Below are 15294 nucleotides of genomic sequence, written 5' to 3'. Positions count from 1 at the left end.
ATCGAGGAGTTGATGCACCTCGGCTACGGTCATTTGATTCTTCTCTGCGTCAACATCCAATTGCCTCTTCATGTTTTGTGTCCCATATCTATCACCTGTAGTTGAACCCAGGCGTGAATCTTGGTTGAAGAACTGGACAACGTCGGCCTTGAGAGAGAGAGAGAGAATGCTCCCAGTAGATGCCGCTACCTGATGGGAGATTTGACCGAAACATGAGAATTCTTAAGTGGGTCACTTCCACGCACTTGTACCCGAGAGCAGCAACCTTCATCTTTGCTTTCTTCTCACTTGCCTCAGCGTAGTGTCTGCATTCGAGCATGCGTACAGGTCAACCCATGACTTTGACTTCAACACTCGAGAGATCCAAAAGGAATTAAGTGAACCCAAATGTTACGGAGAAAGCAGACTCTGAAACTTACTTGAAAAGCCTCACTGCATCAGTATAGATGTCCAAAATATTCTTCGTTTCTGAGATGTTATCACTGGTGCAGCTCTCCAGACTACATGCTTCACTCAAAAGTTCAAGTGCTGCATCTATGTGTATCTCAGTGATCTCATCTTGATCACCATCCTGCAAAATATAATGCTTATAAATATAATCATTCAAAGAAATTTCTATATATATATATATATTGTCATTCAAATGAATAAAATCATTAAATAAAGGATGTAGTAAAGAATCAACCTTCTTCTGAACATGAAGATGTCTGCTTATTCTTTCCTCGCAGTTCTCCATTGCAATCGAATGGTTCTAAACCGATGATACGATGGAAAAATGGAGAGATGCTTGTCTAGATTTATAGAGGATATTAGGGAGAATTATAATTTACATGGGAATTTCTATTTATATTAACTTTATATTTAAATAAGATTTGAATAAATGTATTCCTTATTATGGTATTTTAAATTAGACAACAGATAATGATCGACGAAGATGCCAAGCAGCCTAACTAGTAGAAACATGACAAAAAAAAAAGATTATTTAGTGACCTACGTGGACCAAAGTCTTGATAGTAAGATTCTGATATTTATCATTTATTTTTTACGGAAAGAAAAATAATTAGAAAGCTAATAATAACTTATATTTACCATATATAAAAATTTTAAATTAGAAAAAAAAAATAAAGAGTATGTGTAATGACAGTTATATTTAAGTATTAATGTGTATTATTGTAGCCATGCACATTAACTTTCTGGTTCTTTGGATTTAGATTCCGGTATCCAATGGTTAATCGGATTCGGATCGGGGTGGGATGAACGGATCCGAAGAAACGCAAGCCCGTTTTGACGCGCAGGGGTTATATGCTTCGGAGTTGCGGGCAACCGGGTCGACTCGGGTGCTTGTCCGAGCCCCCTCTTCTCTCCCGTCTACCCCTATTTCCCCGAGCCCTATTTCTCCGTTTCGCTCGGGGAGCGGCCACGGAGCTGCGGCGACAGAGCCCCGGAAGCGCGGCGGGAGCGACGTTCCGCCGTCCGCCCTCGGAGAGTTCACGGAAGCACCTCTCTTTTTTCCTTGTTGGGGTGGGTGGGACTCTTTCTCGGGGTTTCTCCGGTGTTGTTTTACTCTGCGATCCTTTGTTCCTCTTCTCTTCCTTTTTCTTCTTTGAATTATCGTAAAAATCGATTCGTTTCATCCACGATACTTTGCACCGACAGCTTGTGGATGTGGACATGATGATATATGTAGAGGAAGATTGCAGTCTATCTCATCTTTTGTCAATCTTTTCCTTGTTTCTCTGCTTTGACTTCTTTTCTTTTTGATAGTATCGAGGACCTGAAGCTAGCTCCTGGCTGAAGTTTTAGCTTGAGAATATTCTCCCAGTTGATAAAGTGAGAAATCCTTTTGCCCTTTAAATTATTCAAAAGAGATCTAGAACTTTTACTCTATTGAGATTTTGTTGTTATACACACTATACAGCAGACCCAAAGTTTGTCCGCCTGCGTCTTTGAAGATAGCAGCGGATGCCACTGTAATTTTGATTCTTTACAAATCACATAGGGGTGAAGTGTTAGTTTATTTTAATAAAAAAGTAAAAAAATTTGAATATAGTGCTTACAGTCTTTGGGTTCATCATCTGATGCACTTTGGAAATATATTTTGATCAGATCAACGTCAAGGTTAGTCTATTTTATTAAACTACACACATTATATAATCAAATAATCACATGTCATTTTCGATCACCATCTGATGAATCATGAATCTAACTAAATCTAAAACCAAAATTTATCCAATTAATTTTTCCATCCCATGTGATGCTTTTCAATCCAACTCTAATCAGTGGTTCATACTTGATGATTCTCATGATTTTTCATATTTAACATAATAATTGTTCAAAGATGGATTCAAAACTTTTTGATGCTTTATAGTTTGCTGTTCCATCTAATCCTTCATGTAATTAATAATTATGGTTTTACCATTGTTTCTTATTCTTCTGTAGGTATCATGTCATCAGGAAGTAAGGGAATGGCATGTGTTTACAGATATGGCATATTGGTGATCTTTCTTTCTTGGGGTGTGTTGTCTTATTGTTCAATTGTCTATTATCGTGGCTTCTTTGGTAATATGCTTTATTAACTGTCATTCTTTTCTGTTATTTATGTTCATTTCATCCTGTCTTTGACTAAATTTCTTTAATGATGTTGACACATTCATGCGCTTAGTCTTATTGTATGTATGAGTGTTGCACATGTTCATCGCATGCCACTTCATTATCTTTCTCTTTTTGCATTGCATATTTCATTATGCAGTATTTCCTGAAGTTTATTGGACAGTAATATTCCACTATATTGTCTTGCCTGTTGCAAGTTAAGATGGATGCAACTGAAGGGAGGTAGCATATGCTTTATACCTATTCGAACTCTTCTGCAGTATGACATGCATTGCACAGGACCCTTTTTGTATATATTTTCAAAATTTTCAGAGGAAGGTATTGGAGTAGCCAGAAATATTTAGGCCTTTTATATGTTGGTGAATGTATCTTAAATGCTTCCCTGACTTTGCAAATGATACAACGAAGAATCATATTAATATTAACAATAACATCCACAATCTATCAAATTTGATTTTTCTTTGCTTGAGATTTTTATTTAATCAATCATCAGCATTTTGATTTCTTGATGAATAATTCATGATTTGCCTCTGTGCTGACTAATGAGTATTGAAATTTGTATGTGTTGCCAGTATCAGCTTCATTACTTGTGTCTTCTAGTGAAGATGATTATTTCCGCTGTGAAAGTGTCGTAAGAAATTGGGCAGATGCTTCAAGTGAAAGAGGAATAAAAGAAGATGAATTAACTCTAAAGGATATACTATTTTTTCTGCATGTTCCGAGAACTGGGGGACGGACATACTTCCATTGGTCAGTGCCTCTACTTCTCTTTTCTTGGTATCTTGGTTCATATCATACATTGGCTTTTACTGAGTTGTGTTTCTGATATTCATTTAATTGCTTACAGCTTTTTGAGAAAAATTTATACGAGTGCTCAAGAATGCCCACGTTCCTATGATAAATTACGATTTGATCCAAGGTAGTTCTCCTTTTCCCATGGTAATTTAAGCTTTAATTGACATTTAATAGCTACAGGAAGCCAAACTCTGTCATAAAAACATTTAATTATTGTTTTTGCAACGGTAACCAACAAACTTTCTTACTGCTTTACTTGCGAGATTCATGGAATAGTCTGAGTTAAAATAGGAAAAATCTGATCCTGCAGAATACATAAGCAAGTGCTTGCAGGAAGCATCATTGTGGATCATCTTTGAAGAACAACAAACTATGGATGTTCTTAACTTACTGATTGAGTTTATGATTGCATGATGTTAGTTACTCAGGATGACAAAAGGGACAAAATTTGTCCGAAAATCAGCTGCTAATTAAAGTTGGCCATACAGACTCACAAGAATTGTCCTTGATGTATTAAGTGGTACATATATTGCAATGGGGTGATGAAGCATAAAAAGAGCACCCATTTGAAGTTGTTTTCAGTAGAAACTGGTAAAAAAAAAAGAGTTCGTACGAGGCTTCACTATGGAATAATGAAAAGGCTCTTTTATGGATATCTTTAAGACACCACAATGTTTAGAGTGTAGAAAGTGAAGGAATTGACTGAATGTATAGAAGTAGTTACTAAGGAATTTAAGGAACCTGTAATAACAGCTGAAATCAGTGATCCATAACATAGCCAAGGACTTGGTGTCAGTCATGCTTCTTAGGAAAAGAAAAGCATTCAATGTAGGAAAATTAAGTATGATGAGGCCAGTTTGGAGTAGGATTTTTGCTAGAGCTGTTGAGCGGTATGATTTCAGTCATTCATTATCATGGTTCTGAACACATTCCAATGAACATGCTTTTATCTCAATGCTGTAGTTATTCACCATTGTTTTAAGTGGAACACCTTAATTTTGAGCAGGATGGAAATTTGAGTTGCCAAATTGCAGGAAAGTGTTCAGTCAATTTAGAATAGGTCAAACATATCAATGTGGTGAGACATATTTAATGGTTCTATAATGTACAATCTAGAATGGAAAGCAACATATTAGCTGTAGTAGCTATCTGTGACAATATAATTTGTCAAAATCTCAGCAGCAAGGCAAGTGTTCATTTTCCTGTGTGATCAAATTGTTTCATGGCAAACATTTTGTAGGATAAGTTAAATATGCTGTTTTTATCTTCTTTTTTTCTGGTGAAACACAACAAAGTGGTTTGAAAATTTAAAAAAGAGCTCTGGATACCTATTCTCTCATGGTTCTATTAAGTTTCTGAGTCTGTTGGAAATAATTTTATGAACATTAAGATTCTTAAACTTAGAAACGGCATTTAGATAATATGTTTTATTTATCTTGATATTTTTTAGCTCTGATAAGCTGAATTTGGTGGTCTAGCAAACCCAATTGCAGATTGGTGGTTACTCATGATGACTATAGTTTGATGTCCAAACTGCCTAAGGACATGACCTCAGTGGTAACAATTTTGAGAGATCCAGTTGATCGTGTGTTCAGCACGTATGAATTTTCTGTGGAGGTTGCAGCTAGATTTCTTGTGCATCCAAATTTGACTTCAGTAGCCCAGATGTCTAGACGAATACGCCCAAAATCTCGTGCTGTTAGCACATTGGATATATGGCCTTGGAAGTATTTGGTTCCTTGGATGAGAGGGGACTTATTTGCACGGGTGTGTATTCTTTACCCATTGGTGCCTAAATTTACCTATCTTGTCTTATGATAGTATGCTTCTTTGTTCAGCTTGTTTTTACTGACATGCACAAAAATAAGCTACATAACTACCAAATCCTCGAGTAGCTTTCTATATTGGTCTTGGCTGGTCAGGCGCAGATGAGGTCAATGAGATGACTCAGCTGCGGTGTTAGTTTTGTGATGCAACTTGGTGGTTAGATTATCTTACTTCATTAAGATTAGATCTAGTATGAGTCATAAATTATAAATTCTAAAATTACAAAAAATAAGAATGGAGTTGGATGCATGAAAATATTTGTCTGTAAGAGGGCAAACACTTTATCTAGAATTTTGTAAATTTAAACACAAACATTATATATATATACAAACATTATATATATATATATATATATATATAGACACACACACACACACTTTAAATACAAAAATGTAATCGCTCTATTTTTAAATTTTTATCAATATACAAGTAAATCATAAAAGTTGTATGTCCTTGTGACATCATTGTTTGGAGGCACAAGTCTATATTCATGTTTCTTTGCAGTTTTGTTTTTTTTTTTTTTTTTTCCATGATACCAAGTGGTAGGGGTTGGTGTCCCATGTAGCAAGGATTTAGATCTTGGTCTGATATTGATTTGAATAATTTATCATATCTAAGGTACTGGTATGCAGGGCATCATATCAACCTATATAGCTCAGTAGCACCCAAAAAAAAATAAAAAAATTGGTATCGATGCGTATTGGATCATATGGTCCAATATTGGTCCTCGGTTAAACTAGTAAGCATTGATCAGTATGCATTATATCAACTGTAGTTGAAATCATGCTCCCCAGTATGCTGATACATTGATTTTGTCAAAACTAGTCTCAAACTGAGATTTAAATCCTTGCTTCACACCATCTTATCAGTCTTTATACTGTGTGAGATACTAAAAACTGATCATATTTATAAATATGTAGGAATTAAAACGGTCAACATAAGCCGAATATTGAAATAAATTACCATGCTGATTCTAGACGAGAAACGGTTAACCAGACTATATGTTAGACCAAATGATGCCAACAAACCTAATGTCAGTTAATGTTGTAGATGGGTTTCATGGAGCTTTAACTTATATTTCTTCTTCACCTCTCTATGCATGCCTGAAAATCTCTCTGACCAATTGTGGTCAAATGTTGTACAGAGGGATGCTAGAGAACTTGGGAGACTTAGAAAGACTGAAGAATTCAGTAACCCATATGACATGGAAGACATGGTTATGCCCTTACATGAGTTCATCAATGACCCTATAGCTCATGACATCATTCACAATGGAGCTACTTTCCAGGTGTGATGCTGTAATACCTGCTGGCAGCATTCTAATCTTTGCTTGCGGTTCTTGCATTTTTTTTTTTTTCTTTATAGGATGTCCTGCAGTGATGCTTCTTCAACTAGGCATTGTTTCTGCTCATGAAAAAAAGTATCCTTGTGTTTGTTCTCTCTACAAATGATATGTTATTTTCTTATTTATATTTAGTTATTATTTTTATTGCATATATAGGTAACCTGAAGATGTTGCCTTTCTGAAAAATGAAGAACTTCAGGAATTAATAGATATTAGATTGGTTGAACTTGAATTCCTTTTGTCCTGGAATTGAAGGGACTTCGTGGCAATGCAAATAGACAGGCTTACTGGTGTTATTTGAGTTTCCTAACTGGTTTGGAGCATGTTATATATAGGTTTCAACCTTAGAGCACAAAATTGGTAAAGAATGAACTTATTAGAAAGAGAATGCCAATTTTTACTACCTGTTCTGTAAAGAAAAAGAAAAAAATACTACCTATTAGGTTCTTATTCATTTAGAAGCATAACATTGTTGTTCTGGTAGCCCTTTGACAGTTTTTGAAGGTGGTAGCTTGATCCCGTCTACTGAATTGAAAATGATGGTTTACCCTCATTTATGATTTAACTATTTACTTTCAGATAAAGATTCCAAGCAAATTTGTTTCTTTTTCTTTGTCATATTTACGTATTAGTAGGTGAAGCTTCCATTCCATCAACATTGAGCCAGTTGATTGATCAAGCCATTAATTATGATCTATCTCTCTTTTTTTCATTTTCTCCTCGCGTTTGCTTTTTCTGTTTTTAAAGGATAACTGATCTTTACATCTCAAGATGTCTGCCTTTTTGCTTTTAGTTCTCGTAAGAGTTGTGTACTCTGTGATATGTGCTCAATATTCAACTGTAATGTTATTTTTTTGTTCCAAATACGTCCTGGAATGCCATTCAGGTAACAGTGTAGGGCATCCACACAGTACCACTAACTGGATGAGGGACATTACCTCTCTGAATTTAATTTTTTGATATGATAATATAATGTGATCATGGTCATGAGGGTTGTGCAGTACAGATTTTGTTAATACAGTGGTTTCATATGTCAGGTAGCAGGACTAACAAACAACTCATATGCTGTAGAATCACATCATGTGCGTAGTTGTGTAAGGAAGCACCCAGAACTTGGCCATTTTGTACTAGAGGTCGCGAAGGTGCATTTAATGAGGCCTGATATCATTGTTATTATGATTTGTATGCATCAATCTTTGTTTTTACTGGTAGTCACAGCTACTTAATGCTACAGCATAGGTTGGATCAGATGCTATATGTTGGTCTCACTGAAGAGCACAGGAAATCTGCTACCATGTTTGCCAAACTGGTTGGAGCACAAGTACTTTCCCAGTCTGAAGCCTTGAATTCTACCTTCAAGCAGGAAACTTCCAACCAAACTGGTACACCTGAAACTTGATTTTTTACTTTTAGTCATGGAGTATCACAATTTTCGTATTTATGTCTATATGCTCTGTGCTTTTATGGTGCTAATCATATATGCTAGATGAATGCTGTTGTTTATGAGCACAACTAAGTGACATGAGAATTAGAAGTTGAAATTCCAATCAGTACAAGGGATGTTCCTTGGGGATGTAACAACCTGTCTATGATGAGTTCTTTCTCCCCTATCTGAACACTGCTTTAAATTTATATAATGGCAAATAACAGTGACAACACAGTAAATAATATTCAAATCAACCATTACTATTCAGGTATTCCATTTTTATGAGAGATTTAATTTTGATGAATAGGAAAACTATAACTGCAATTGTTCGCTGCTACAATGGTTAAATGACTATTAGTGCTTGGTTGAATTTAACTCCAATGAGAGACAGTTCGAGGTGTTGAGGCTTTTTCCTTCTTCGTCTGGTTGTCAACCATAGTGTGGCAGAGATGGAATATTTGATTTGAAATCAGCACAGACCATATCCCTGTACATGTGCCACCTGACACAAGTCAGAATAGGTTGCACTTGTCATCTATGCTTGAGAATGCTTATAGTCAACAGTTTTTATATAAAATGAGTCCAGAAGGACAAAAATACATGGAATTCTTATACAGTTTAACCTTCTTTACAGAACCAAGCTCCTCTTTTTCAGATTCTGAAGCTGATGGTTTAAACCAGATTGAGGTAATTCTAGATAGTCTTTTTATGAAGCATGACAATTCATGATCTTTTTACATCCTTCTTTTCTTGTGATAGGGTAGCACCAACAATCAAAGTGACAGTGAAGTTCCTTCTTCAACTCATGTTGAACCTGCAAGAGAGAATGTAATAGTACTTTGAAAGTTCATTTTGTATAAAGTTTTTCTCATACCCTTGTTATTGGAAATATCAAGCTGATATCTTTTTATTAATTCTGCCAATACAATGATAGTTCTTTATCTTTGTTGGCATTTGGTATTTATTCTGCTAGCTTGAGTAATATATTCACCATTGTCAGATGACAGTTGGAAGGTTGATGGAGATCTATGAAACATGCATTTCCAGTTTACGAAAAACCCAGGCATCTCGCCGGACTCTGTCTCTTAAAAGAGTTGCTCCTGCGAACTTCTCAAAAAAGGTAGGTTGTTGGATACCGTAGGAAGTTATGAATCATGATTTTGTGCATTAAGCTTGCGTATGTTTATTTTATTTAACTTACTGCATATTGGTTTAAGTGCCTAGGAATTGACATGATGTAGAAGGTCAGGTGCCAAGAGCAGTCAGTCTGGTTATCTTAACCTATCAAAATTATTTACAATGTCAGAAGTGTTCTTTTCTAGGAAGCTGAGAGCTATATGACTAGCATTGGCATAGATGTCATGGTACTTTTATGCCGGGTCTACCAGACCGAACCGGTACCGGGCGGTATGTACCGGTCCGACAGGTTGTCGGTACGCATACCGCATGTACCGGTCCGACAGGTTGTCGGTATGCGGATCGTCTGTTACCGGTCCGAGTGCACTGTAGCACTGTACCAATGCTACAGTACTCGGCACACCTGGGTGTACCGCTAGGTATACCGTACCGGTACTGGTACCGAGCCCAGGTCGAAATACCGGTACGGTACGGTATTTCGAACCTTGCTTTTATGCATGGTGCCTTGGCTATTATGTGCCAGAAAACCTGGTTGAAAATGACATTTTATCTTCTTTCTCTGTCTCCTTTCTTTGTAGATTATGTCGATTATGTTACCGTGTAAAAGTGGGATCTTGATTTAGCAAATAGGTCATGGAGTTGACTCGAGTATCCTTGTACATTTCTAACTATTCTTTTTCCCTAGGGTGCTTGGACTTGGCAGAGAAGACATCATACTCATCAATTTAACATGACACAGGTTTTCATATGGGATTTGAGTTGGATCCTATTGAAGCCTAAGAAGAACAAACATGGACATAGAATAGGGAGATGACAAGACGTAGATACAACAAGGACACATGTAATTTTTAATATATATAAAATATTCAGTTAATATAAGTTTTAAAATATTTATATTTAAATTTTATAAATTCTGCAATGTGAATAAATAAATATCATCATTGAAGTTGAAAAAATTAAAATCATTTAAATGTAAGTATCTAAAATAAGGGTTGAATACATCAAATAATATTTAACAATCTCCAGATATAATTGATATATGTTTCCTTATGATAATCTTTAAATTTCTTTCTAGATTTATTTCCTTGCGAGGTCGATGATCCATCTTTATGCAGAATCCGAAGTAGATGGCCCTCGTGAGGATCGTGAGTGCAACACTGCATGCGAGTTCTATGTGCCGAAGCGTGCAATAGCGAAGTGGAAGTGCTGTCGTGGCCCACAAATAGAAATGAAAATAAATAAATAAAGACACGACCGGACATGTGTGACATGTGTCCGGCCATGTTGATGATGTATATGTGTTTTGACACATGTTGAACATGGACACGTCTATCAAAAGCACGTGCCCATGCTTCTTAGGTTGGAGCTAGCTAAAAAGCAGCTCGTCATTGCCCAGAGTTGTTTGACTTATGATCATTCCTAATTATTCTGCCTGAATCTGAACACTAGGGAAGAATAAGAGAATGATTGGGGATGACGAGAAAATGACAGAGGAAGTAAAAGAAACATACTTAGCTTGTTGCATGCCCCCATCACCCATATCTAGCTGATTGTCAATTGATGTCATATTTGCTGTTGGCATTGCAGCTACTTGCCACAATAAAAAGCAGAGGTGTTCAAACTGGTTTGAACCGAATTGTTAAGGATCAAATCGAACTTAGCTGAACTAAGGTAGGTTTGAATCGGAACTGATTCGGACCTACCCAACTGAACGTGTTCAAAACTGGTTAATCCGGTTAGTTGGTTTATAATTTCAAGCAATTCTTTAAAAATATATTTTTTAAATGAATCGGTTTGCTTCGATGAACTGAACCAAAATTTTGGTCCAATTAGGCCAACATAACAAGATAAGTAAAATTGGGCCCATGTCATTTGTGAAATTGTGGCATTGAAATTGAGCCAACATCGCTATTGTATCCGTAGTTTAATCACCAATTTGTGGAACCCAAGTACTCAAGGGCGTACCCAGTACATGAGGCTCCCGCCAATGTGGGGTTTGGGGAGGGTCAACGTATGTAGCTTTACCTTTAAGTATTCAAAGAGGTTGTTTCCGCGACTCGAACCCGAGTCTTCCAAGTTGTAAAGGAGCAACCTTATCATTGTACCAAGGTTTACCTCAAACCCAAGTACCCTAGGAATTTTGTAAAATCGGTTTTGTTGGAACCGTTAACCAAATTGAAGAAGAGAACTTTGAATTGGGACCGTTTATAGCCTTCAAAACGAAACTATTGATGAACCGATTCGGGTTCAATTCAGTTGTTTGGTTCGGTTTTAACACCCCTAATAAAAAGATATTGATGGGTCCAAGGAAAAGGGAGGGAGACAATAGGAAGAAAGTATTTGACTCATTACTGAGGGGATTCCCAATATCTAAAGATGTTAGGCATTAATTGGCTAAAAGGTGTCGTGGTTCTAAAATGAGTGAGGCATAGGGGCTCGTCTAGGTGATTGCTTGAGTGAACCTAGACGCTCACCAGTTAAAAAAAATATATTTAAGGAAAAACTAATTAGTAGATTAAAATTTAAATAATATATGAGTTTCGTATCATTTCATAATAAAAAAGATTATCACTAAAACCTCAAATTACATATATTTAACCATATGTAAAGCAAGGTTATGATACTGTTCAACATGGTTCAGTATGGTACATGATAGATTGAGTAGTATGCCTGATATATACCATCTGTGACAGGCTGACAATTTCTTTCTTTTATTTTTGTCAGCTTTTTTAGGTTTTTACCAAAACTCGATACGTATCGATATACCGACACTCGGTTCATCAGTCTGGACAAGTATGGTACCAGTCGGAGCCCTGATTGGTACCCTACCAATATAAGAAATTGTGAATCTTGGTATACAGTATTATAACTCTCAATCATCCAAATCCAACAACAAAAATAACAAAACAAAAGAAGAGTAACATTTATCAGTCCAAAACTCATTTTGAAATATATAAAATAATGAATGGGTATTCAAATATATTGATTGTTTCTTTTGTTAACATTTTAATTTGTAATCATACTTTAGTATCCTTAACTAGAATAGTAGTCGTGTTTGACACTAAGATCTATATTTGCATCTGATATCAGTACCTAGGTCCAAATAACTGTTTTTTCTTTCTATATTTTCAATTTATTTTGATCATCTCCTATTATTACGCTGTGTATTTATGATGATTAGTTTCATTAGAATCAAGATTGTTATGTTTTATGTTGATACTTTTCGTGAAATCGTGATAGGTTATGTTGCAAACCAGCATATTCCTGTGCTCCTATGCATTACTTTGATTTCCTTCTTGGTTTGTTTTATTATTCACACCACTGCAAAAGTGAGATAATACACATCATATGGTAACCAACCAGGAAATTGGATTTTTCAGGCACGCCTATCTGTTCCTGCAACAATTCTGCAGCAAATCCAATATCTGAACAGTCTTGATGTGGAACTTTACAAACATGCTCAAAATATATTCATACGGCAGGAGAAACATATCATGCAAAGTGCTGAAATTTTCATTCAGCCAGAGGTATTTATCTGAACAGTCTTGATATAGAACTATACATACATGCTCAAATCTTAGTCCTTCAAAATTCCTTTTCCAGCTGCCTTGCTTTGCAAAGAAAGTAGACTTAAAAGTTTGTCTTACTCCATAAAATCTCGTCTGTAACAGAAGATTCATTATAGCTAAAGTTGGTGATTGTCAGTATAGCTTAGACTTTCAGCAAGCGATGAATTGCATTCTGGTTTACTACATGAAGTTTTTTAATTTTAAGTGGAAAAACACCATATACGATTATCATGCTTTTGTGGCCCATATGAAGATGTCAAATTCAGATTAGTGCTTATAATATCGGCCTATCCAATTATTGTTCCAGCTATTTATTGGTTTGTCATTGTTTGAGTAGTTCTTCAAATATTCCTACCACTAATAAAATATTGTGAGCAGCATTGGTTGGCTTTGCTGTAAGCTTGTAATCCCAACTCTTGGTTTGCTGTTACTTCCACATGCTTGTCCGCTGCTTAGAGTGCTGACGTTGCAACTGAATCAATCTTGGACTTTTGATGAACTGCTTTTCTTGGATGTCTGTAACTTCACTCGCCCAAATGGTGTTCTGAAACTTGTGCCTGTTTCTGCTGCTAGTTCTTTCTTCTTGATCTTATGTATCGAAATGTTCTATGTGCCAAAAAAATATGAATCTGCATTTTTTATTGTCTGGCTCAGGCTCACATTGCAACTTTTCATTGATGCTGCAGGACCTGCAGACAGCAGCTTGTGGTGGCTCATATGGATGCCCACCTTGGAAATCACTCTTAGTCATTGCATTGCTGGCGATTGTTGTTCTTATCATGCTGTTTCTATCGACAGGGAGAAGGACTAACAAAGTAAAGAAATGATGATAGGGTGACAAACTGTGTAATCTTCTCAAGCACAAGTCGTTATTGTGTTAGATCTCCATTGGTTGGTGTGAAGTTTTGTGAATGCTGAAACGACTTCTGCTGCAAAAAAAGATTATAGAATGCAAATGAAGAAAAGAAACGACAGAGCTCAATAAATTCTACATCAGATATTATTTGTTGGTCTCGTTATTGTGTTAGATCTCCATTGTGGGCGGCTCGTCTCCTTTTCGGTGTTCTTGTTCTTCCACTCCCAAAAGGAAGTTGGGAGTAAAACCCAGCTTTGTTCACTCAATTCAGGATTCAAATGGAGCTGTCCTGTCCGGTACATAATTTGTTAAACCTGTCAGTTCGATATATGGTTATTTGAAGTTTTGATTTGTGTAAAACATCAACAATAAAATAATTAGTCCTAATTATATAATTTATTTGGGATTGATTGCACATTAAGATTTATAAAAGTCATATTAAATCTATAATCCACAACTTTTTATTTATAATTTTATTAAAGATTTTATTTTATTTTTATCTTTTCTCAGATAATTAAGTATATGTTCATATACTCTTAAATGTTATTTTTCTCATTTTATGATTCATCAAAGTGATACTTTCGGTGCTCACGAATAATTTCTTTTTACCCTTATTTAAGTTCAGAGCAACACATCGAGTTCTGGACACACAAGAAATTACTCGAGAGTTGCATAAGGAAGCATATCGACACACAGATTTACTTGTCTTGGTTTTGCTGAAACAATCTTGCTGAGGCGGATGGCTACAACAAGCAACACCGGATGAGACGACAAGAACTAGCACAAGTGCCGTCGTCACCATCGTAATCTCAAGGTTGACAGCCCAGAAGAAACTTATTCCAGGTGAAATGTCATGGTCATATCAGCCTGTAAGAAAATGAACACAGGAAAGAAAAAAAAGGATATGGAAGCCACTCCACAAGAAGGCTGATTAATTACTGTGAATACACTCCTACATCAACATGCAACAAACAAACAAAATTATCCACCCGGTGAACACGAGTCGTCGAACGAACCGTGATCTGCTACGCCTAGACAGCAACAAGAATACTTAGATCGCGAGCATAACCACTTATGCAGAAGAATACAAGTCTTTGATCCCCAAATAGCACACACCTTTGATAGCTGACTGATCATTCTTCAATTTTATTAGTAAAGCAAACCAAATCCATCCTTCAGAAACTACTTTTACATTATAACTTCTCACCACCAAAGGAGGAAGAAGGAAACAAACGTATCACCCAAGAAGTAGAAATAGTCCATACATATGAGAGGTTGATACAATCACATTCAGGATGGATGCTAGTCTCATATCCAGCTTAACAACCAAGTAGAAGGATTCGACGAATTTCTTCGATAACACTTCATAGAAAATGTCAGCGAGTAGTGAAACTCAAAACATTTATCTCTATGACTCCTAACACAGATGACAGCAATGAAAGAAGTTGGGAAAGAGTACAGTCTGAAAGAACACAAAATTTAAGATGTGATAGATGCATCTCTGAGCAAGCTACATGAACATTCTTATCGTCGGTAAAATCTCCAAACCTATGTAAACTAACTTTTCATATAATTTATGTTTCATCCAGTCTAGACATCCGGATCTAAAAGCAATAGCAGCTCTTTATGAACTAAAGAGCGATAAATAAGGTCTGTTTGTTTATCAACCAAAAATTGGAAATCATAGTTACATGACATCTGACCCTGCAAGAGTGGGATACTAGCCAGC

At 36.1% G+C, this 15294-nt stretch overlaps 1 protein-coding gene across 7 annotated transcripts; it reads left to right on the top strand.

Annotated features, from left to right (window-relative positions):
- The first annotated feature begins 1336 nt into the window (after window positions 1-1336).
- Window positions 1337-13980, top strand: LOC135582897 (protein-tyrosine sulfotransferase-like). Of its 7 annotated transcripts, none has more exons than XM_009397655.3 (14): window positions 1337-1521; window positions 1765-1830; window positions 2440-2495; window positions 3183-3360; window positions 3458-3529; window positions 4884-5172; window positions 6377-6520; window positions 7615-7719; window positions 7812-7959; window positions 8638-8690; window positions 8763-8831; window positions 9004-9123; window positions 12521-12667; window positions 13396-13980. In XM_009397655.3, the coding sequence occupies exons 3-14, from the start codon at window positions 2471-2473 to the stop codon at window positions 13534-13536; spliced, it is 1491 nt and encodes a 496-aa protein (XP_009395930.2). In that variant the 5' UTR covers window positions 1337-1521; window positions 1765-1830; window positions 2440-2470; the 3' UTR covers window positions 13537-13980. The 7 variants fall into 7 exon arrangements, with proteins under 7 accessions (XP_009395930.2, XP_064959506.1, XP_064959504.1 ...); XM_065103434.1 differs by having other exon boundaries at window positions 2440-2514; XM_065103432.1 differs by having other exon boundaries at window positions 2440-2559.
- The last annotated feature ends 1314 nt before the right edge of the window (window positions 13981-15294 follow it).

This window comes from Musa acuminata, chromosome BXJ2-4 (assembly GCF_036884655.1).
Source record: "Musa acuminata AAA Group cultivar baxijiao chromosome BXJ2-4, Cavendish_Baxijiao_AAA, whole genome shotgun sequence".
Classification (NCBI taxonomy): Eukaryota; Viridiplantae; Streptophyta; class Magnoliopsida; order Zingiberales; family Musaceae; genus Musa; species Musa acuminata.
The sequence above is the reverse complement of the archived record's forward strand: the minus strand, read 5'-3'. Positions and strand labels throughout refer to the sequence as shown.

Excerpts from the sequence above, each read along its gene's own strand:
- LOC135582897 (XM_065103433.1), top strand. The coding sequence starts at position 2,445 with ATGTCATCAGGAAGTAAGGGAATGGCATGTGTTTACAGATATGGCATA. Across the intron at positions 5,173-6,376 it reads GAGGGGACTTATTTGCACGG|AGGGATGCTAGAGAACTTGG; the intron begins GTGTGTATTCTT and ends AATGTTGTACAG. Across the intron at positions 8,832-9,003 it reads TTGAACCTGCAAGAGAGAAT|ATGACAGTTGGAAGGTTGAT; the intron begins GTAATAGTACTT and ends CACCATTGTCAG.